Here is a 23809-nt window from a genome sequence, read left to right as displayed (position 1 = left end):
CTGTTCTTTTGAACTTTCTATCATCAAAGAATCTTGAAAAAATAAATGTATTGCAGTTTCCACAAAAGTATTAAGCAGCTCACCAATGTTTTCAACGTCATTGATAATAATAAGAACTGTTTCTTGAGCAGCAAATCAGCATATTAGAACGATTTGTGAAGGATCATGTGACTGAAGACTGGCGTAATGATGCTGAAAATTAAACTTTGCATCACACAAATAAATTATATTTTAAAGTATATTCAAAAAAACAGGTATTTGAAATTGTAATCATATTTCACAATATTTCTGTTTTTACTGTATTTTTGATCAAATAAATGCAGCCTTGGTGAGCATAAGAGACTTCTTTCAAAAACATTAAAAAATGTGACACCAAACCTTCAAACAGCCTCCATTAGCCTATAAAACAAGATATTATAAACTTATAATAATTTATTACCCTTATAAAAATATAATTATCTAACCCTAAAGAGTGAAAGTACCTTAAGGGTGCAAATTAATTCCCTAAGATTACATATTATTACCTTAACATACTAATATAATATGCATTGTTTATGGTTACAGTAAACATGGCACTAAGGTGTACCTTTACAGACAAGCTGAATTATACAAATTTTACACTTTTTTTTTTTTCAACAGTGTAGGAATTCAACAATTAAATGTGATTCTTTAAACATGAAGTTAACAACCTTAAAGATCTTGGTAGGTCTAATATGAAAGACTGATATATTATCTCTAAAAAAAGGTTGTGGTGATTTTGAAGTAAATTCTTGAGCTCTATTGACACTAAAGAACTTTTACATGATGTTAATGACCTTCTGCCTTATACATTACAGTGTTTGACAGGAACATCTGTGTGTTCGAGTGTGTTTTAGATCCTGTCATAATCTAAAGATAAATGTTCATTGTCTTTTAACTGACTGTGTTCAGTTGCAGGATTTTCTTTGTGTGTTTATGCATATGAGAGAATTTGTCTCGCCAATCAGTTTCTTGTGTAAATGTTTACAATCCTGTTTGTTTTTCTTTGCCTTAAAGAACAGTATGCTGTGTGCTAAATTATGTTCCAACTGTCTCTTTAGTATGTTGTATGTTGCTATTAAACCTGTCTTACTGTGCTTATATAGTTACCACTTTACAGCATGTACACGTATCTAAACTGCAGCACTGCCTTCTATCCATGCATGTTTCTGTCCTTTAGCGACGGAACAGTTAGGCACTTAGGGTCATGACCTTTGACCTCCTACCTTTTAACCTTAACCCTTTGCCCTTTCCTCTCATCTGACCGTCTGTGCTTGCTGCGGTCGGCTTCGCCCGGCAGCTGGTTAATGCTAGGTGCACAGCTGCAGACAAGGACCAGAAAGATTTAACCAACAGGTTACTGACAGGAGAGAGTGAGATTCAGGTACCGCCAACCTGCTTCCTGTCACCCCCGTTCACCACGCCCCCCACCCCCGCCGCCCGCACGACCACTCCAGGACAAGACCACACCCCTCTCTCGCTCACCTGAGCAGGGTTACTATTAGTCAAAAAAGTCACATATAAACTTGCAAGGGTGGGTGATATGCTGGTTGAAACAAGAAGAGTATTATTTTAAAAAAAAAATTCTTGGAACTTGCATGACAAGTAGTGGTTAACTGTGTTTTTAAATAGACAATATATATTTACACAGTTATAATATATAATATAGACAGTTGACTGTGGCTGATATAATGCAAATAATATACATTAGTATAATAGAAATAATATAGATATATGGTCATTTTAAATTTATTTTTATTATACAATATAAATACTGATAAATATATTAAAAATTGTGTAATATGAAAACTAATATATATATATATATTAGTGCTCAGCGTAAATGAGTACACCCCCTTTGAAAAGTAACGTTTTAAACAATATCTCAATGAGCACAAAAACAATTTCCAAAATGTTGACAAGACTAAGTTTAATATAACATCTGTTTAACTTATAACATGAAAGTAAGTTTAATAATATAACTTAGATGACACATTTTTCAGTTTTACTCAAATTAGGGTGATGCAAAAATGAGTACACCAGACAACAAAAACTACTACATCTAGTACTTTGTATGGCCTCCATGATTTTTAATGACAGCACCAAGTCTTCTAGGCATGGAATGAACAAGTTGGCGACATTTTGCAACATCTATCTTTTTCCTTTCTTCAAGAATGACCTCTTTTAGAGACTGGATGCTGGATGGAGAGTGATGCTCAACTTGTCTCTTCAGAATTCCCCATAGGTGTTCGATACTTGACCACTGAATCACTTTCATCCTGTTCTTCTTTAGAAATCCAACAGTGGCCTTAGATGTGTGTTTAGGATCATTGTCATGTTGGAAAAGTGATGGTAGCATCTTCTCTTTCAGTATAGAGCAGTACATCTGTGAATTCATGATGCCATCAATGAAATGCAGCTCCCCGACACCAGCAGCACTCATGCAGCCCCACATAAGGACACTGCCACCACCATGTTTCACTGTAGGCACCATGCATTTTTCTTTGTATTCCTCACCTTTGCGACGCCATACAGTTCCAAAAACATTTATCTTGGTCTCATCACTCCAGAGTATAGAGTCCCAGTAGTCTTCATCTTTGTCAGCATGGGCCCTGGCAAACTCTAGGCAGCTTTTTTGTGTCTGGGCTTTAGGAGAGGCTTCTTTCGTGGACGGCACCCAAGCATGCCATTCCTCTACAGTGTACGCCGTATTGTGTCACAGGAAATAGTCACCCCAGTTTGGCTTTCTACTTCTTTAGATAACTGCAGTGAACTTGCATGCCGAATTTCTTCAACCCTTCTTATCAGAAGACGCTCCTGTCGAGGTGTTAACTTCTGTGGACGACCTGGACGTCTCTGTGAAATGGTTGCAGTTCCATCTTTTTTACATTTTTGTACCACTTTTGCTACAGTATTCTGACTGATAAGTAAAGCTTTGCTGATCTTCTTGTAGCCTTCACCTTTCTGGTGTAAAGAATGATTTTCTTTCTCAGGTCTTGTGACATTTCTCTTCCATGTGGTGCCATTGCTGACAGCATGAAATGGGAAGGGGTTTTAACACCCTTTTATAGTCAACTGTCTGCTGGACACCTGTGTAATGAATAATTAGACTCAGCTGTGGTTGAATTCTTGTTAAATTAAACATTTGTAGTCTAAAATTTAGCTTTTCTCCAGAGACTTTCAGTGCGGTGTACTCATTTTTGCATCACCCTAATTTGAGTAAAACTGATAATTTTGTTCTCTAAGTTATATCATTAACCTTACTTTCATGTTATAAGTTAAACAGATGTTATATAAAAGTTAGTCTTGTCAGCATTTTGGAAATTGTTTTTGTGTTTATTGAGATATTGTTTAAAATGTTACTTTTCAAAGGGGGTGTACTCGTTTACGCTGAGCACTATATACACACACACACACACACACACACACATATATATATATATATTTTTTTTTTTTTTTTTTTTTATAAAATATTTTTCTTTAAATAATTTAAAAATAAAATCATTTTAAATACTGTGTAGAATATAAATAATGAGAATATATATTATAAAATGTATAATAACTTATGAATAATCCAATTTAATAATTGGAAATAACTTTTTTTTTTTTAAACATTTTTTAATTAATCATATTTCTAATGTAGATTTAAATAATGATGAATATATTATAAAGCATATAATAATTATATACATTGCTGAAATTAAAACTTTTAGAAGTTGTACTCAAAATTCCCTCATATATATATATATATATATATAAAATAATCAAAAATGTTTCTTGAGTATCAAATCAGCATATTAGAATGATTTCTGAAGGATCATGTGACACTGAAGACTGGAGTAATGCTGCTGTAAATTCAACTTTGATCACATGAATAAATTACATTTTAAAATATATTCAAACAGAAAACAATGATCTTAAATTGGAATAATATTTCACAATATTACTGTTTTTGCTGTATTTTTGATTACATAAATGCAGCCTGGGTGAGCAGAAGAGACTTCTTTTAAAAACATTAAAAAATCTTACCGATCCCAAACTTTTGAACATTTTATATATATAATATAATATATATATATATATATATATATATATATATATATATATATACAGGAACATTTTTGCTTATATTACCCACCCATACTTGCATGCATTTTTCACACCATGACAACACAGAGTTTCACATCCAAATCTATTGTCACTATACAGTAAGTGGTCAGCCCTGTTTCATTCAGTACTTCCTTGTTTCGGTATCAAAACATTTCTGCATTTAAAGTGCTGTGAATGTGGAAGCTTGTAATGGAGTGGTCCTTAGTTTATTTACTCAGTCATGCTTTCGATAATCATCTCATTATATTTATTTTGCTTTGCTTGTTTCCCTCCCGTTCACCCTTCGCCTTTCCTCTGGTGGTATGGTAACAGGGTTGGAATGCTGTGACCTCAGCAGCTTTGTTGCCCGTGGAGATTATTGGCCTATAGCTGTGTGTGCTTATCGCTGTATAGAAGGACCTCCTTGATTTCATGTCTTATTCTATTTATTGCTGCTCAGTGCTTGTCACTCTCCAGCCGGTCTTTGTCATATTCCTAGCTAATTGCAATGACAGATAGAACATCACATGATTTTTGCAATCAGCTAATCAGTAGTCTCATGACAAGGCGTGGCTGGACAGAGTTTTTGGGGTTATGGAGGGCATAAGATGTCTGTGTATGTATATGAAGTGTGTGTTTGTATTTGTTGTCTTGGTTGGTGATGGGGAGAGTTTTTAGTTTCAGATCTGAGCACTGATGATCTGATGTCATCTTTATCAGAACTCAAACATTTTCACTCTGATAATCAACATAAATTTAAAATTTCAGCCACAATGCCTGATTCTATTCCTGCCTATTTATGTTAGCATGGTTCTGTTGTAGCATTCTGGTGATTAACAAAGCTCCTCCTCATGGCTTTTCATTCATTATTTGCATGGCAAAGTAAACAGACAGGGCAGGAATAGAACAGGCCACAAGGCACACTGTACTAAGTCTTTAGCCATTGGCTGTATCTCTTGATCGACTGTGTTTTCTTCCAATCAGGTGTTCCAAGGGAGGCTTGACTCTCTTGCCGTGGCAACAATCAAAACTCTCTCGACAGTGATGCACAAGTCACCTGCTGCAAAGGTTTGTTATAATAAAATTCCAACGCATAAAACGTTGCATATTTATATATACACTACCATTCAAAAGTTTTGAGTCTGTACATATTTTTATGTTTTATATCACAAGCTTCTTGTGAGACTTCTTTCATAAATAAAAGTCTCACCAAGGCTGCATTTATTTGAGCAAAAATGGAGTAAAACAGTAATAGAAAGTTCAAAAGAACAGCATTTATTTGATCTTTTGTAACATTACAAAACTTTTGTAAGCATTATATCTTTTCTGTCACTTTTGATCAATTTAATGCATCATTGCTGAATAAAAGTATTAATTTATTTCAAAAAAAAAAAAATAATAAATCTTACTGACCCCAACCTTTTTTAGTTATGTGTAGTTATGCATATAATTAGCAGTAGAATAAATTTAACCTTTAGGACAGGATTTCCATGATCATGGAACAATTGGAAAATATGTGGGAATTTAAAAATTATTTCTAGACCTTGAAAAAATCATTAATTTCTATATTTTTTCTGTTATAGATCAAAGATTAGTAACTAGCAGGAATCTTTATTTGATTCTTATTTGATCCCATTAGGATTCTTTTGGATTGGTTCCAAATTATGACAGAAATTCCAATGAAATTGAACTATTCAGCAACTAATTTAAACTTATAAAATAATAAATAATACAACATTGTTTGCTTGTAGGAAGTGTTTAAGGAGCGGATTGGCTACACTCACCTGTATGAAGTGTTGGTGTCACTGGGTCAGCCGTCCAGACACCTGCTGAAGGAACTCATGAATATGGTGAGATGAACACTTCCTGTTTCCCGTGAGTCAGTCACATGATGTAATTGCCCTTTTCTTTCTCATTGTCAAGTCACCTTTATTTATATACCGCTTATACAATATGAATTGTTTCAAAACACCTTCACAGTAATAAACAGGAAAATAACACAAACAAATGATGCAAACTTCATCAAATATGAGACAAATTCTAATTCTGCTGTAAAGCAGCTCTACAGAAGGAGTTGTTATTCAGCTCGAGTCAGTTCAGTGTTGATTCAGTTCAGTAACTGTGTAAAATTCATCAGTTATTAAACAAGTTCAATTCTGCTGTAAAGCAGCTCTACAGAAGAAGTTGTTATTCAGCTTGAGTCGGTTCAATGTTGGTTCAATTCAGTTCAATAAGTGTTGATGTTGCAAAATTCATCAGTTATGAAACAAATTCGATTCCGCTATAAAGCAGATCTACAGTAGACAATAGTATCATCAGACTGTTTACATTCGGTTTTAACATCTGTCTCAAGTGATCCGACTGTTTACACCTTTGTTGCCTTTAAATTCACCTTAAAGGGTTAGTTCACCCAAAAATAAAAATTCTGTCATTAATTACTCACCCTCATGTTGTTACAAACCCACAAGACCTTCGTTCATCTTCAGAACACAAATTAAGATATTTTTGATGAAATCCAAGAGCTTTCTGACCTCCGATAGACTGCAACATTATTACCACTTTCAAGACCCAGAAAAGAAGTAAAGACATCATTAAAATAGTCCATGTGACTGCAGTGGTTCAACCTTAATTTTATGAAGCAATGAGAATATATTTTGTGCGCAAAAAACAAACAAAATTATTGGCCAGCTCCTGCATCACACACACGTGAACAGTGCCGGCCAATAATGAGCCGCTGTTCTGACGTAGAACCCGGAAGCTCTGCACTGTGTTTACTACGTCAACAACGTAGGAGACTGACAGGGAAGAGAAAAAATTGTTGAATAAATTCGTTTTGTTTCTTTTTTGCGCATAAAAAGTATTCTCATCGCTTCATAACATTAAGGTTGAACCACTGTAGTCACATGGACTATTTTAATACAGCTCACTACATTTGGAGCATAGTCATCTCATGTCCTTTCTTTTCATCCTTGTATTCCTGCAGGCTGTTGAAGGTGAACATTCCTCCGTAGGCCTCCTGGGCATCAGTAACGTGGACCCTCTCCTGCTCCTGATCCAGTGGCTTCCAGAGCTGGACTCTGCCGAGCTGCAGATCTTCACTGCTGACTGGCTCCGCCGGATCTGCGGTCTGAACCGGCGGACGCGAGCCACCTGTGTCAACTCCTCGATGACTGTCAGATTGCTGTCGACTCTGGAGAGGCATGAGCGGCTACACCGGGCCTGTGCCGAGAGTCTGGTGGGGCTGTTGGGTTCTTTAGGCAGTCAATCACTGAGTTCCTTTGAGCTCCAGCATCTACTGAGACTCCTGCGGCAGGACGAACCGGGCTGTGCTCACCCGTACGTGGGTCCGGTATTGCGTTCTCTCCTGGGGATGGTGCGCAAACAGGGCCTGGAGAGCGCCATGCAGTACTTTGATCTGTCACCGCCCATGGCTGGCATTTCCGTGCCGACCATCCTCCGTTGGCCAGGCTACGCTTTCAGCTTCTTTGCTTGGCTGTCATTGGACCAAGATCAACTGGGCCTGCCTAGTAAAGGAGAGAAGAGGAAACAGTTATATAGGTGAGAATGGAGATAAAAGAGATTAGTGGTGTGATAATGATTTTGGTGGGAAAGGAAACAAGATAAAGTAAGGAATTAGGACTGAACAAAATAAAAATTCTGTTTTCAGCCTGGTTTTCAATATTGTGAAATATTATTACACTTTAAAATAAATGTTTTCTATTTAAATATATATTTAAAAATGTAGTTTATTCCTGTGATCAAAGCTGAATTTTCAGCATCATTACTCCAGTCTTCAGGATCACATGATCCTTCTGAAATCATTCTAATATGCGGATTTCAAGAAACATTTATTATGTAATTGCCCGTCTGTTTCAGTATTCGTCACATTATGTCTCATTTCAGAAAGCGTCTTCATCATTTACGTTTCTAGTTATTATTATGTAGTAAAAATAACAAAATGTTTGTTGCATAGCAAATCAATTTCAAATTTTGAGACTCCAGTGTGTGCACGTTCTGTGTTTGTGCCTCCTAATTGTAATATTTAATTCATTTTCTCTGTTTGGGCTGATTTAAAAAAAAAAAAAAAAAAAAAACTTGTTCTTATGTTTTTGTACGTGCATAGTTTTTTCACCCCGGGTGGCACTGGGTTTGAGGCCTTTATCAGTTCAGCTGGAGTGCTTGTGGTTGCGGTGTGCACTAAGAAAGAATACGTCACCGTCATGCTGCCTGACTACTGCTTCTGTGATTCACTCTGGGTGAGTCAAATGAAAACAGTAATGAAAGTGAAAAAAGTGATGTGATGTGTAGCCAAATATGGTGTCCCATACTCGGAATTTGTGCTCTTCATTGTGCCCATCCAAGTGCAGTGAGTATTGAACACACACAGACACACCCAGAGCAGCGTGCAGCCATTTTTTTGCTGCGGCACCTGGGGAGTGATTGGGGGTTAGGTGCCTTGCTCAAGGGGGTAACGAAGGTGGAAGTGAGCGCTGTTCATTTACTCCCTCCACCTACATTTCTTGCCGGTACTGAGACTCGAACCCGTAATCTTTGGGTTACAAGTCCGACTCTCTAACCATTAGGCCACAACTGCCCACATATTTTTTTTATTGTTACAACACAGTCAGAGAACAAAGTGAAATTTACTTGTAATGAGATGTTTGTATTTGACTTGCAGCACAGCATTGGTGTAGTTCATGTGCCGGGGAAGAGGCCTTTTGGCCAGAGTCTGGTTTACATCTTTGTTGATGGACAGCAGAAACTATCAGCACCTTTAAAATACCCAACCATGACTGAGGTAAGAGAAACAACCATTTCTGTACCATTTCTTTTTAAAAACCCACCTAAAAAACCACCCTAGCAGCATTTCTGAAAGTGTGAAATGTTAAAGAGGACCTATTATGCCCTTGATTTTCGTGAGGACTTTTTGGGGTCTACTAGAATAGGTTTTAATGCTTTACTTTAATTAAAAAAATAAATAAATTTTATATATATATATTTAAAAAAAGCATTACACCTCTCTTGCCAGTCTGCCTAAAACACTCTGGTTCCTTCTCTATGAAGCCCCTTCTTCCAAAAAGCACAGTGTGCTCTGATTGGTTGGCTTGATCAGTGTGTTGTGATTGGTCAACCTCTTTGAGTGTGTTTTGGAAATGTCATGCCCCTTACCATAACAGCAAGTTTCAACACACTAGTAACTAACTCAACCAGGCCTTGTCCCTTTATTTGCATATGCCTTGGGCAGGAATTATTTAAATGAGGAATATTGTGACATGTACGTTCCCGGAAGAAAACTCAAGACTACAATGGAGGCGTTTCAGGAAGATCAGAAACAGTGCGCACTGATACAGAGAATAACTCCCTTTGAGTGACTTTGTGCTTTTTAACTTTGCAGACTTTTTCATGCTCAAACAGCAACATTACACACTAAAGAAAGATGAAAATGTAAAGAAGCATAATAGGACCCCTTTAAACTCTGTGTTTGTTCAGTCTTTTATCTTTGCATCTCCCTCTTTCTCAGGCCTTTACGTCATGCTGTATCGGTTCAGCGGGTCACCGCACCACGACCCCACCTCCCTCTCAAATCCCAGATCCTCCTTTTTCCGGAGGTAATTCCTCTGGACGCACGTCTTTCGGCGCTATCCTCCCGGGCTGGGGCGGGCTGCTAGGGACCAAACCTGAGTCTGTCACTAAACTGATTTCCGCCGGGACTCAGGACAGCGAGTGGGGGAGTCCCACCTCACTGCAAGGGCAGCTGGGAAGTGTCATGGTCTTCCACGAGCCCCTCCAAGCCAGTCATGTCAAAGCCCTCTGTAGCGCAGGACCAAACTGTATTTCTCCCTTTAAAAGCCAAGAAGCTGAACTTGGAGACTTGGCACCTAAACTTCTGCTACACTATTCTCCAAAGGTGAGGTGTGCATGTAGGTCAATGTCTCCTAGGACGGAGCTGTGTAGAAATTATGAAAGTCTGGATCTCAGACAAAATCTACACAAAAAGTAGTGTACTACAATTCAAAAGTTTGGGGTCAGTATTCGGAAAGGATGCATTAAATTGATCAAAAATGACAGTAAAGATATTTATAATGTTACAAAAGTTTGAAAAAATGCTGTTCTTTTGAACTTTCTGTTCATCAAAGAATTCTGAATGAAAAAATGTATTACATTTTCCACAAAAATATGAAGCAGCACAACTGTTTTCAACATTGATAATAATAATTGTTTCTCGAGCAGCAAATCAGCATATTAGAATGATTTCTGAAGGATCATGTGACACTGAAGACTGGAGTAATGATGCTGAAAATTCAGCTTTGATCACAGGAATAAATTACATTTTACAATATATTCAAATACAAAACAGTTATTTTTTACAATATTAACATTTTTACTGTGTTTTTGATCAAATGCAGCCTTGGTAAGCAGAAGAGACTTTTCTTTCAAAAATATTTTGAAACTCCAAACTTTTGAATAGCAATGAATGATGAAGGCATGCTAAAAAGTAAAAAAAAAAAAAAAAAAAAAATATATATATATATATATATATATAATTAGTTTAAATAAAAATTACCTGCTGAGACATGCCCAGAGTTAAAGAATCACTCATTTATGTGTGTGCTCTGAAACATCATAAATGTAAATTACTCATGTTTGCGACAGCCTCTTTAGCGTGTAAATGACTAATCGCTGTTCCCTTGCATATACAGGCATGTAGGAACCCAATTTGTCTGGATTTGTCTCCTAATATGCTGCATGGTCGCCTGACAGGAAATAAAGTGGTCAACTGGGATATCAAAGTATGTATGCTGTTCCCTTTCTTCCTTCATTTTTTTTCTTTTTTTTTTTTTTTTTTTTTTTTTGTCAGAGAGTGTTCTCCATAATTTTCCTTCTCTTTAAACACCTGCTCCCTGCTCACACTCTCTCGTCTTTTTAGGACATGATCAACTGTGTTGGAGGGCTTCCTGTGTTACTTCCAGTCTTGGAACAGTTGACTTTGTTAACCCCTGATTTACATCACGTTGACCATTCAGGGTCAGAGTATATCAGCCCTGACTCAGCCACACCCGCTGAAGGAGACTGGGTCATACTGCCTACAAACAGGGCGTCAGGTGAGCACATTTATTTTTATGTTCGATTTATTGCATTGATAACCAATTCCTTTTATTTTTAAGTGTCACTCCTAGTCCTAAATAACCATTAGCTCTCTGGTTATTTTATTTTATTTTATTTTATTAGTGCTGTAATTAAAACTATTAAAAAAAATTAATGGAAAGAAAACTAAAAAATAAATATAAATTAAAGTGAAATAGAAATATAAAAAACTAGTAAAAACAAATTACTAAAAGTGAAAAACAAAAGCTAATTTGACCAGTTAACCATCATTTTTTATTTTTTATTTTATACAAAATATATATTTTACAAAATAATTTGGACTCTAAAGTTGCTAGAAAATCAAAGCCATTTGTCTAACAAAGTTGTGTTCCAAATTTGAAGTTAATATCATAAAAATTGTAATAAAAGGTTTTAAAACATGGTAAAGCAATGCCAAAATTCAACATGTTTTTCACACAGAATTTTGAGCTTTTTAAGTTTTAAGAATGATAAATAATTTCAAGAATGATACCTAATTTATGTTGATTACTAAAATATGTGATAGGGAAAAAAAAAATCATACTTTAATATTATATAAAGAATACTTAAATAACTGTTACTAGCTGTTGGTGGACATAATAAATGTGTGACTGATCTTAAAGAATCTCACCTCTTGCCCCTTTTCTGTATTTCTGATTATTATTTCTTGACAGTGTTGTGATATGTTTTATTTTCCAGAGGCCAGACTGGAGAAGAATCTCGTGGCGACGTTCTTGCTGGTGATCAAGCATTTCCTGCAGCGGCATCCCATAAACCAGGAAACACTTCTGCACTCACATGGTGTGGCCACATTAGGAGCTCTGCTTCAGAAGGTACCCATGATTCTCTTTCTCTTGATTTCTCAGTCTTTCACTCTGCATGTCATCATTTACCCGTCTCGTTCTGTGTCTGTGTGCAGTTGCCAGCGTTCCTGGTGGACGTGAGCGTGTTAGTGGCGGTTCAGCTGTTGATTGAACAGATGACGTATGAGAAGAACTCGCATCTCCTGCAGCAGCTCCACACACACCTGCTGTTCAACTTCAGCATCTGGAACCAAGGAGATTTCCCTTTGCGCATCGGTCAGTCTCTAGTCGTGTCCCAAATGACGCACTGTACACTTTGCACTTATGTACTCAACCGTGTAGTGTATGAATTTTATAAGGTTATTTTGTCATTCAAGATCAGAGTCTGATAGCCCCTCCCCCTCCGCGACGTAATTAAAGCTGCGACAGTTGAGTGCATGAAATGTCCAACATTCCACACTTCATATTTTCAGTTAATTAAGTGCATCATCCGGTTATTTAAAGTGCACTTTTTCTATTTGGAATTTTCAATGTGAACACACTACTCGCGTTTATGCTACAAAACGTGATAGAATAGTGCATAAGTATGTGAATTGCGACGCACCTTCTGTGTATATGTGTGTGCTTTGTTCATGGTGTAATTGTTTAACCAGCAAACTGTTTTGTTCATGCATGCTTTTTTTGTTACACAAACTGATTTTCATTATTTTTTTTTAGGATTGTTTTGGTGGTTTCTGATTATAGAGTGCAACAGTCAGGTTCTACCATTAAAAATCCCATTCATTCTCTCCATAGCAAAATTGATAATTTACTTTTGGCAAATGTTTTTAATGTAACATAAAATTTAATTTAATTATTTATTAATTTACTACTTTATGGTTTTATTAACCTACATTTTAAAACATATAAACAGTTTTATACAGTATGTCTATGTATGTTTCAATTGAAAAATGATTTATTAATTTATAGTTTAATTATTTTAACTACAATTTAAAACTGAATTAAGTATAAGTTTAATTTGTTAAAAGCATACAAGTCTATAAGTTTGTCAATTTAAATAGCGATTTATCTATATTCATTTTTTATGTTTGATTTATTACATTGATAACTGATTCATTTATTTTATTTTTAAGTGTCACTCCTAGTCCTCCATAACCATTAGCTCTCTGGTTATTTTATTTTATTTTATTTTTTATTTTTATTTTATTTTATTTTTATTTTTTTATTTTATTCAAGACATTATAAATATTCTTCTGTAGAAGCCGCAAGTCAGTGCGATAACAAATTCATTTTTAAAAATCATATTTAATTCCCATTGAAGATCTAAACTACCCATAATGTGGAAGAGAGATTTGAAAACTCTGAAATCCCTATGAAGAAAATGAATGTGAAAAATACTTGCGAAGGGAGCCAAGGCTGTTGAAAAAGTTGGTGGACACTGTTGCACTCTATTGTGGAGTTATGATGTGTGCATTTCATGAGGCTCTTGTGAGTACTTTTGTGATGAGCATGATGTGTTTGTCGTGATGAAGGTCACATCCAGTACATGTCCACCGTCATCAAAGACAGCAGGAAGCAGTTCAGGAAGAAATATGGAGTGCAGTTCCTGCTGGATACAATTCGCCTTTACTATGGGTAAGACTGCATCTCCCACAATCCCTCAGTCCTCAGCTATGTCACTTTCTGTGACGTTATCACCTCATGACTGTTCTGCCTCTTTCTTCTTCCATCCATTCTTTCTTTCCCTCTCCTTTCTAGTTCTGGAAGTAAAGATGCAGATCTGAGTGAGGATGACATTAAGACAATCAGAGCATCTCTCTGTGGCCTTCTGAAGTATTACATCAGCAAGGGTACCACCCAAGATGAGATCCAGAGCATTCTGGGATACATTGCTGCCATTGGAGATGAGGAACAGGTGAGAAGAGGAAGATATTGGTGGAATTTGGATTAGTGTGTCCCATATCATAGTATGCTGAAAATAGTACACTACTGTCCAAAAGTTTGGGGTCGGTAAGATTTTTTAAATGTTTTGAAAGAAGTCTCTTATTGCTCACCAAGCTGTTTTGTATTTGAATACTGTATATTTTTACTACTAAAGTCAGCATTTGGATTAAAGGCACAATATGTAAGATTTTTAGATTAAAATATCCAAAAACCACTAGAATAGTGTTATATATTTTGTTGACTTGCGTTGTTACATTATCCCAAACGTTTCCAACAATGTTTAAATCCAGAGAAATCAGCAATTTTAACCAGGACACAGACCGTGTCATTTCATCATTGCTTTCCATAGAAACAATGGAAACATAATATAATATGTGTTTTATTAGTCAGGTGAGCAACTGTTTGGTTACATTTATCGACAGAAAACTTTCATAATCATTGTTATAAAGCTCAACATGGTTAGTCTTATTGTTTGAATTTCTTGTTTTCTTGATTTACCACGAGTACCATGTTTTTACCATGCCTCAGAGACAACACTATTTTGTCAAGTGGCTTACATAGCATACTCAGAGAGAGCTTTTTCCATCATACAATATATTTATAAATTAATTACATGTCATTTAGCAACACAAGTCATCCAGTTTTTATTAATAATATTCTAATATCGATCCAGATAACTGCAAAGTGCAACAAGTCTCTTATACCAGCCACCGAACGAACGCACAGAGTAACATTATAACAACTTTCAACACACTCAAACACATTTAATATGATTGTTTTAACCATGTAAAACAGTGCTGTGTTACCCCACATATTCAACAAAAAGAGCGGAAGCAGCTGACTGCAGCATAAGCATAATAAAAGCTCCGCTGGACTCCCGCGTCTCTCGGCCCGCCCTGCTTCATACCACAGTAACTGTAATACATTAGCTCATCCGTGAACATGTTTTCCGCCCGAGTCCGTCGGATTGCTTTCCATCAGCTGTGGAGGTGAAGACAGCAACTCCCATGATTCCACTCTCATTCACGGCGTCATCAAGCTACTCCTTTGTTTTGAATAAGTAACCGCTAGTGGTGAAAATGACATATTGTGCCTTTAAGATAGCATTTAGTTATATGTAATGTTTGACTGTTTGCCTGAGTGTTTGTGTGCAGGTAAGAAGCACTCTCTTTTATTGTTATTGATCTTTCTAATCAGTAGAGCAAACGTCCTCTTGTCGTTATCTATTTTAATTATTTCTAAACCTCAATGTACTTAACCACAAACTGGATTTACTGCCCCGCCAATTCATTTAATCGCTGTCTCTTCCGGTTTCTCCTGCTCTTATCACTAATTAGCCATAAACTTTAACTAAACATGAAAATGAAATCAATGCAATGCAGAATGTTGTGTCTCAGCGACTGTGCTGTGTTGTAGCTGTGTGGGATCTTGGAGCTGCTGTTGACTCTGCTGCAGACCAGCGCGGCGCGGGACCAGCTCTTCCTGCTGCTGTTCGAACCGGGAGCAGCCGACTCCTGCTACGCCCTGCTGCTCAACAACAAACACTCTGACCGTCTCCGAGAGCTCGTTTTCAAGGTGCGCTTAATACACTGAGCATTGCAGATGCAGCTTTTTTAAAGCAACTTTCATCTGGTCATCAGAGACCATTATTATCAGAAGTGTTTGATTCTCATGCTTGGGGTTGGAAATCTTAAAAAAAAAAAACTTATTTGCATCACTTTTTCTACAAATGAAACCTAAAGTCATTCTGTTACATTTGCCCCACCCTCACGCCAGTAAACACAGCATCAGAGAAGAGATTTCACTGCAAGAGGGAGGGAAAGTTATTTTGATTAAAGATTATGAGGGCACATGAATTAAAAAAATTAAATCAGTTTTGATTTCACAGTGACTTTAATGTTCATTCTAATAGTTTGAAAAGTCAGAACTCGGATTCAAATATATATTGATTGATATATATTCATATTTGAATGCTCAGCAACTATAAATATGGTTTATGTAATGCATAATGCATTTTAGAATATTTGAGAACCAAGTAAATTAGTGTTAAATTAAAATTAAAGTTATCGTCTTTGTCAGATTGAGGTATTATTAGTATGTACATGGCTAATTTTAAACGGCTACTTTAGTCCAAACTCTGTGTGTGTTTCTGCAGGTTTTTGAGCGGATGCTGAAGTGTGACCGCGTGTATGAGAAGAGCAAACAGAGGTTGCGCTTGAGGGATGTGGGATACTCCGGCCTCAGCCTGCTGTTCTCTGACATGCACCTCACTTCCACCCTCATCAAGTGCCTCCTTCACCAAGTGCTGTCTACTGGTCAGTCTGATTAACACTCTAATCCTCCCACCACCTGACTCAGCACATACTCTGATAAGAGCTCAAGTCCTTGCTAGGCCTGGGCGATTCAAATATGAATGAATTAATATTAATATTAATGAAGTGTTTTGGTGGCAAAATAAAAATAGGAAAATAATTTAGGTTACACTATTTCGATAGTCTTATTAGATAGTCACTTCAGACATTATACTAACTATAAAGAACTTTGCATCTACATGTCAACTAACTATCATTATTTTTGTAACTACATGTCAACTAACTCTCATTAGAGTATACTTATGTTAAGTTTTGGGTTAGCAGAATAAGTTGACATGTAGTAATCAAATTATCTATCAAATTAAAGTGTTACCATAATTTACATATTTTCAAAGCAAATGCATAATGTGTGTTGAATATAAAATATTGAAAATAATAAAAAATAGTAATCATTATTATATAAACTGCCCTCCAAAAGTTTGGAAACACCCCTGGCAAAGTGTGGTTTTGGACGATATCAGCATAAATCCTTATCATTTTTTGGTGCAAATACATTAAAGTAACTTGACATTATCATTGAAGACCAGCAATAATAATTTTCATTTTGATTACATAATAATGGCAATATATACATGCCCCTTTGCCAGCTGTGATGCCTGGTTACTGGTTTAAACATGGCCCAGGTTTGTAAAACATTTTTGGGTCAGCACACCTTAATAGCTTCAAAAAATGATTGCCAATTAAGTTTAGAATACAATGAACCAATTAGAAACCAGTTTAGGTCAGATAGCTGCTAATGGTGGATATTTTGATGAATCGAAAATTTAAACTGTTTATGTAATAAAATATGTTTTCGTAGTTTGTGTTGTCCCTTATCAGTGCAAAATTATCACAAATTAAAAAGGATTCATGCCAATATTGTCCAAAACCCCACTTTTCTAGAGCGTTTCCAAACTTTTGGAGGGCAGTGTATATATACCTTTGTACTTTGATTCAAATGTCTTTTTAAGGCCACACTTAATTTATGTAAAATGTTGTTGTTCCTTATGCCCTCATTTTTTTTCCTTTTGTCTTTGTCCTCTAGATACTGTGGTGAACTATAAAGATCTGATGGCTGTGGTCCAGCTGACCCATAAAGCTGGGCCCAGTGTTCGCCTGACCGCATGCAAAAGGGTTAGCGCACTTTCTTCATTTCTCACACGTAGATATCACAGTTATTAGTGTTATTGAAAACAAAACAAAAAAAAGGAAAAAAAAAAGAAAAGTATTATTTTTTTTCAATAGAGCACAAAATTTCTTTTTTCAAAATTGATGCTTTTCCATACAAGTACAAAATACACAATAGAAGTACCACAAAATAATCCATATGATTTATGAGCTATGTATTAAAGGGTTAGTTCACCCAAAAATTTACATTCTGTCATTAATTACCTTGTCAGTCTCCTACGTAGTTGACGCGGTGTGGCATCTCCGTGTTTACATCCGAACGCCGGCTCAGTATTGGCTGACGCTATTCACGTGAGAACCACGACACGTGTGTGATGCTTACGTAGGAGCCGGCCAATAATGAGTCGGCGTTCTGACGTAGAACAACGAAGCACTGCAATGTGTCTTTAGCATAAACTGCATAGGAGAATGACAGGGTAGAGAAGAAATTGTTGAATAAAGTCATTAATTTTGTTTTGTTTTTGCGTACAAAAAGTATTCTCGTCGCTTTATAACATTAAGGTTGAACCACTGTAGTCACTATTTAACAATGTCTTTACTGCCTTTCTGGACCTTGAATGTGGTAATTTCATTGTTTCTATGGGAGATAAACCCTCTCGGATTTCATAAAAAAAATCTTAATTTGTGTTCTGAAGATGAACGAAGGTCTTACAGGTTTGGAATGACATGAGGGTGAGAACTTAATGACAGAATTTTCATTTTTGGGTGAACTAACCCTTTAAGGTTTTTAAAGCCAAGTGATTGATTTGTGTGAAGAAACAACCAAAAGTTGTTTTTTTTGGAAAATCTTTCCTTCATACGTGGGACATAATTTTCATTTTTGGGTGAACTTCCCTTTAACTAAAATAAAAACATGAATTTGCAAAAGAACAAGAACTAAACTGCAACTAAATACCAATATAAATTTTTTTTTTTTTTTCTTTTCCCCACAGCTGTATGCACTGTTGCAGTCTCAGCAGGATGCAGCGCTGCAGATCTCCAAGCAGATGTGTTGGCAGGGCACTCTAATGCGCTTGCTCGTCCGGAGCCCCGGGAGCGACGGAGGTTCCAGTTCGGGCCGTGGTGACGCATCCAGCCTGGGAAGTTTTGAGCTGAATCGCAGCACCGGAGCAAACCGCCTGGAGCCTCCTCTGGAACGCAGGACTATCGGAGACAGCGTGGGGAGGCTGAACGAAGAGCGAGACAGCGTCTCAGACAGCAGGTCAATAGACAGCCTGGACAACGGAGACCTGATGTCTCTCTCCGAGACACCAGGGGACGCGCCGACACCCAAAGCCTGGGGTGGGAAAGTTTTGAGTTTGGACCTTTCCCATGTGCATCTGTTCGATCACGGGGACAGCGGCAGTCAGACTCCTGGTAGCATGCCTAGCACGCCTTCTCCTCTAGAGAATGCTAAGCCTTTCCCCGGAGCTTCCTCTCTGAATGATGACAACTTCCTGTTCAGTGACAATGTGTCCCTGGGAGAGTCTTTTAACAGCGAGGTGAGTCTAGAGATCTGGTCTGTGTTTCTGAGTGGAGAATTTATCACTTCCTCATACAAATACTGTTGTCATTTTTCATCCTCTGTATGTTCTCAACAAGAAGTATCTAATAATAAGTATTATAATGAAGGTGTCACATGATTCTAAAACAGAATTTACAGATGAGTCACATTGAAAGCCATTGTAAAGTCTGTACACCCGTGACTGCACATTCTGTATTAATGTACCAAGTTGTTTCAGGGTAATTAACTAATTCACTTGGCAGAATGGTTGTGTATTCCAGTAATTAATATTAATACATTTAAATTTTTATTAAACATTGTTGTTTTTTATCATATTGCTGTTTTCGCCATTTTATACAATATTTTTCTTACCTGTGGTAAAATCACTATAACACATTACATTTACACTAGCATTATAATTTACACTACTGTTCATAATTAATATTTTTATTGAGCAAGGACTCATTAAGTTGATCAAAAGTGACAGTAAAGACATTTATAATGTTAGAAAAGATTATTAAATAAATGCATTTTTTAAAACTTTCTATTCATCATAGAATCCTGAGAAAAGTATCAAAGTTTCCACAAAAGCATTAAGCAGCACAACTGTTTTCAACATTGATAATTATTTTACAATATTACTGTTTTACTGTATTTTTGATCAAATAAATGCAGCTTTGTTGGGCATAAGAGACTTTATATTTAAATATAATTGAAATATAGAAAGTGAAGGACTTAGTAGGTTAACACTTTATGAATTTTTATGTCAAAAAAAAATTTCGGTCACACTTTAGATTAGGATCCAATTCTCACAAAAACAATTAATTATGAATTTGCCTCAATAAACTCCTAATTACTGCTTATTAATACTTTGTAAGGTAGTTTAAGTTTAGGTATTGGGTAGGATTAAGGGATGTAGAATAAGGTCATGCAGAATAAGGCATTAATATGTGCTTTATAAGTACTAATAAACATCCAATATATTAGTAATATGCATGTTAACAAGCAACTAGTTGATAGTGAGAATTGGACCTTAAACTAAAGTGTTACCAAAATGTTTAATTAAATTAAATGAAAATTTCTTTTTTTTTTTTAGCCAGAGCCAATGTCTTTTCATTTCAAATAAGACTGACTGATTGATTTAAGACTTTCTCTTGCCACCCAGCGTACGGAGGAGGAGTTGGCTCGTCTGGTGTTAGAGATTGTGTTGTGTGTCATGTGGAGAGGCGTGGAAGGGTCAGATGACGCTGCCTGGCTGGAAAGGGGTCAGGTGTTCTCTGCCCTCACCAAACTGGGCACTGCCAATGAGCTGTTGCTGCCCGTCGACCACATTAAGCTCAGGTGAATACTATAATTCGCAAAATGCTCTTCTCTAGATTTTTTTTTTCTAGCTGACTAGCAACTTTATGGACATTGAATGGCTTTCCTGAGGTACATGTAACGTTACATAACGTTGTTTACAAGCTGTTTTATTCCAGTTATATAGTTTCTCTGTGCTGTTATCACTATAGTTCTGATGTGGACTCTGCTATTCTTTTGTTTTTAGAATTTAGAACTATATCTTTATTGTTATAGTTATCATCCTTGGTGTGAGCGGACCTTTGTTACATTTGCTAACCTCTTTCTCTCCAGTCTGATGGAAAGGATGTTGGAATGGGCCGTAACGGACAACCGAGAGGCGACGACGGCCACACTGCCACAGCACACGGAGAATGCGGTGCGTCTGCTGCACATGGTGCAGGACTTCCTGCAGGCTGAGGGTCTGGTGAATCCTGCCCTATGGACTGAGAAGGTTCTGGAGGAGACAGTGACTCTGATGGACGGGCTGATGGTGTGGTATGCCTCAGGGATGCAGTGGCTCCAGCTGTCTCAGGTTGGGCTACGGCTGCTGCTCGGGTTCATGGCTCAGGAAGATCCGCAGGTGAGAGCTCATAAGCCTATTACCTGTGATCAAAGCTTTGCTGAAAAAAAAACCTGTTGTACACAATCTTCAGTTACACTTTATTTTGATAGTCCACTTCTAGAACATTCTACTAACTATAAGTAACTTTGCAACTACATGTCAACTAACTCTCATTAATTTGCAACTTCATGACAACTAACTCTCATTAATTTACAACTACATGTCAACTAACTCTCATTAATTTGCAACTACATGTCAACTAACTCTCATTAATTTTCAACTACATGTCAACTAACTCTCATTAGAGTATTAGTAGACTTGGGTTAAGGTTAGGGTTTGGGTTTGTAGAATAAGTTGACATGTAGTTGCAAAGTTACTTATAGTTAGTAGAATGTCTAAAGTGGACTACCGAAAGTGCTATTCAATCTTCAACATGCCTTCTGCCCTCTGATTGATAGTTCATAGTTTTTTAGCAAGTAAAAGGACTTCTAGAATAATTTTTAAAACTTTCATCTTCAGGTCATGGTACACGTCTTTTTACTGTGAAATCTTTAATGATTTTTTATAAAGTCGACCTAAGAATAACTATATTGTTAGTTATATTTCAAGATGAACATTTACTAAATTGAAGCAACTTGTTAAAATGTGAGTATCAAATATGATACATCAGGCTTTGAGGAACACTTATTTGTTCACCTCTCAATCGTCATTGTATTGCATTGCATTATATGTTTTGCTCCCCAAAATTAAAACTACACAGCTTTGATCATAAAACTAAGCATTTACATATCTTACAAAGACATGATTTAGAGATATAGAGTGACAACTGGTATTTATATGCATTATATGTAAATAGTCTTCTATACTGTTATAAAGATCTCTTTGATTTACATTACAAACTATCAGAATTTTATCTTACTTTGAGTATGTACTGTGAGTTTCATATTCTCTTTAAATCAAACTATGTAAGTCAAAAAAGCCTGATGTATTAAATATGATCTAAACATGTATGCAAACTTTTATCTTACCGACCCCACATTTTTGAACGGTAGTATATATTGGTATTAGTACTAATAAACATACTCCAATACCAATATCTGATACTAAAAATGTTTAATTTATTCACTCTATTTGTTCTTCATTTCCGGCAGGTGTGTGCCATGGCTACGGCCAAACTGAATGGCATCTTACAAACAAAGACGGTGGACTCTCAGGACGAGGCCTGTTACCTTCTGGGCCGCGTGGAGGGAATCCTCAGGCGCTCCGTGGGCGAGGAACGGACGGAGGAGACCTACTCCTTTTTAGTGCCTCTTCTCCGTACCCTCCTGTCTAAAGTCCACAAACTCCTGTACATGGAGCTGCACCTCCCTTCCCTCCCCGACACCAACGGAAGTCCGTCATTCTTTGAGGATTTCCAGCTGTACTGCAGCTCCCCAGAGTGGAGGGTCTATTTGGATAAATATGTGAGAGGATATATATTTGGATAAATATATTACTACAGTATATGCGGTTAATTGTAATTTCATGCTGGTTGATTATTATTTTCTATTTCAAGTAGTATGCGCTTCATTGCCCCCTGTAGTTTGTAAATTAAAATTTTGTTTGTGTTTCATCAGATTATACCCTACATGAAGCAGTATGAGATCGAGACGTTCAGTCAGGGTCATGAGAACATGGCCCTTTTTTGGAAGGACTGTTATGAGGCGTTCATGCTCAATCTGCACCGCAGGGATAGAGAGAGAGGAGAGAGCAAGATACGCTTTCAGGTACCAAAACATCTACACACACATATTCAAAGAAATGCTGTTCTTTTGAACTTCCTAGCTAGCAAAGAAATCCTAAAAAAAATGTATATCAATTTCAACATTGATAATAATAAGAAATGTTTCTTGAGCAGCAAATCAGCAAATTAGAATGATATCTGAAGGATCATGTGACACAAAATATATTACAATAGAAAAGTTATTTTAAATTGTAAGAATATTTCCAACTATTACTTTATTTTTGATCAAAAGCTCATTTTACTGATCATTTTAAAGAAATCTCACCAACTCTAAATGTTTGAAAGGCAGCAAATAGAATTTCCCTTCAAATTTAATGCAGAATTTAATGGCTATCAGACATTCGCAAGCATTTTAATTATTCTCAAAAATCTTCAGGAGCAATTTGTGGAACCATTCAGTCGTCGAGGGCGTCAGGAGAACCTGAGGTACAACAGCATGCTGAAACAAATCCACACGCAAAACAGCGCCATCCTCAGGCAGTGGAGGGCAGCGCGCAGAGGACTCTTCTGTGAAAGAGGACCCTGGGTGGACAAGTGAGTGTTATTTCTGTGTGTTGATGTTGCTGAAATCAGGAGTGGATTCTGTTTGTGCAGGTGGATGTGTATACATTTGAATATTAATCAATTGTGGTCTTCCCAGGGTGTAACAAACTAAAAGCTATTGGCTATTTAAAAAAAAGTGGTCTGTAAGGCAGCTGTTTGTGTTTGGCAGGCAGCAGAAGGACATACGCTGGAAGCTCTCTAGCGCTGAGAACTACTCCCGTATGCGACTCAAACTGGTGCGGAATTACAACTTTGACCCCCACAGGGAAGCCAGTGCCTTGAGAGACAACCTAGGGTAAGACATACACGCATATAAAGATGGTCACCTGGAACTTTTTATGAATCTTGTGACTGGCATTTGGAGAAATAACTGGTTTTGTCTGTGTATGTGTGTGTGTGTGTGTGTGTGTGTGTGTGTGTGTGTGTGTGTGTTTCCTCAGGTGTGCAGCACCAGCAGGTAAATGCTGAGTCACTGTTGTTAGAGGCGGTGAAGCAGGTGAAGGTCAGTGATCTGGAGGACGACATCCTGGAACTCCTGGAGGAGGATCCTGCGTCGGCCAATCAGTGAGTCTGAGTTTA

At 36.9% G+C, this 23809-nt stretch overlaps 1 protein-coding gene across 5 annotated transcripts in view; it reads left to right on the top strand.

The window, feature by feature from the left end:
- The window catches only part of nbeal1 (neurobeachin-like 1), a 68555-nt gene that overhangs the window by 24414 nt on the left and 20332 nt on the right, over positions 1 to 23809 (top strand). For 3 of the 5 annotated variants that reach the window (XR_007930573.1, XM_051896594.1, XM_051896593.1), the window contains exons 11-34: positions 1319 to 1402; positions 5092 to 5175; positions 5859 to 5957; positions 7091 to 7665; positions 8231 to 8363; positions 8786 to 8905; positions 9629 to 10015; positions 10809 to 10898; positions 11036 to 11210; positions 11932 to 12065; positions 12152 to 12311; positions 13568 to 13670; positions 13794 to 13950; positions 15396 to 15554; positions 16135 to 16294; positions 17376 to 17464; positions 18451 to 18999; positions 20167 to 20342; positions 20634 to 20922; positions 22056 to 22367; positions 22521 to 22670; positions 23064 to 23221; positions 23400 to 23525; positions 23672 to 23794. Coding sequence is in view for 4 of the 5 variants with exons in the window: in XM_051896594.1 (XP_051752554.1) it covers positions 1319 to 1402; positions 5092 to 5175; positions 5859 to 5957; positions 7091 to 7665; positions 8231 to 8363; positions 8786 to 8905; positions 9629 to 10015; positions 10809 to 10898; positions 11036 to 11210; positions 11932 to 12065; positions 12152 to 12311; positions 13568 to 13670; positions 13794 to 13950; positions 15396 to 15554; positions 16135 to 16294; positions 17376 to 17464; positions 18451 to 18999; positions 20167 to 20342; positions 20634 to 20922; positions 22056 to 22367; positions 22521 to 22670; positions 23064 to 23221; positions 23400 to 23525; positions 23672 to 23794 (4592 nt within the window). In the remaining variant the exon portion in view is untranslated. The remainder of the gene's footprint in view (positions 1 to 1318; positions 1403 to 5091; positions 5176 to 5858; positions 5958 to 7090; positions 7666 to 8230; positions 8364 to 8785; positions 8906 to 9628; positions 10016 to 10808; positions 10899 to 11035; positions 11211 to 11931; positions 12066 to 12151; positions 12312 to 13567; positions 13671 to 13793; positions 13951 to 15395; positions 15555 to 16134; positions 16295 to 17375; positions 17465 to 18450; positions 19000 to 20166; positions 20343 to 20633; positions 20923 to 22055; positions 22368 to 22520; positions 22671 to 23063; positions 23222 to 23399; positions 23526 to 23671; positions 23795 to 23809) is intronic. The other 2 variants (XM_051896596.1, XM_051896595.1) reach the window with 1 other exon arrangement.

The sequence above is a fragment of the Ctenopharyngodon idella genome, chromosome 6 (genome assembly GCF_019924925.1).
Source record: "Ctenopharyngodon idella isolate HZGC_01 chromosome 6, HZGC01, whole genome shotgun sequence".
NCBI lineage: Eukaryota > Metazoa > Chordata > Actinopteri > Cypriniformes > Xenocyprididae > Ctenopharyngodon > Ctenopharyngodon idella.
The sequence above is the reverse complement of the archived record's forward strand: the minus strand, read 5'-3'. Positions and strand labels throughout refer to the sequence as shown.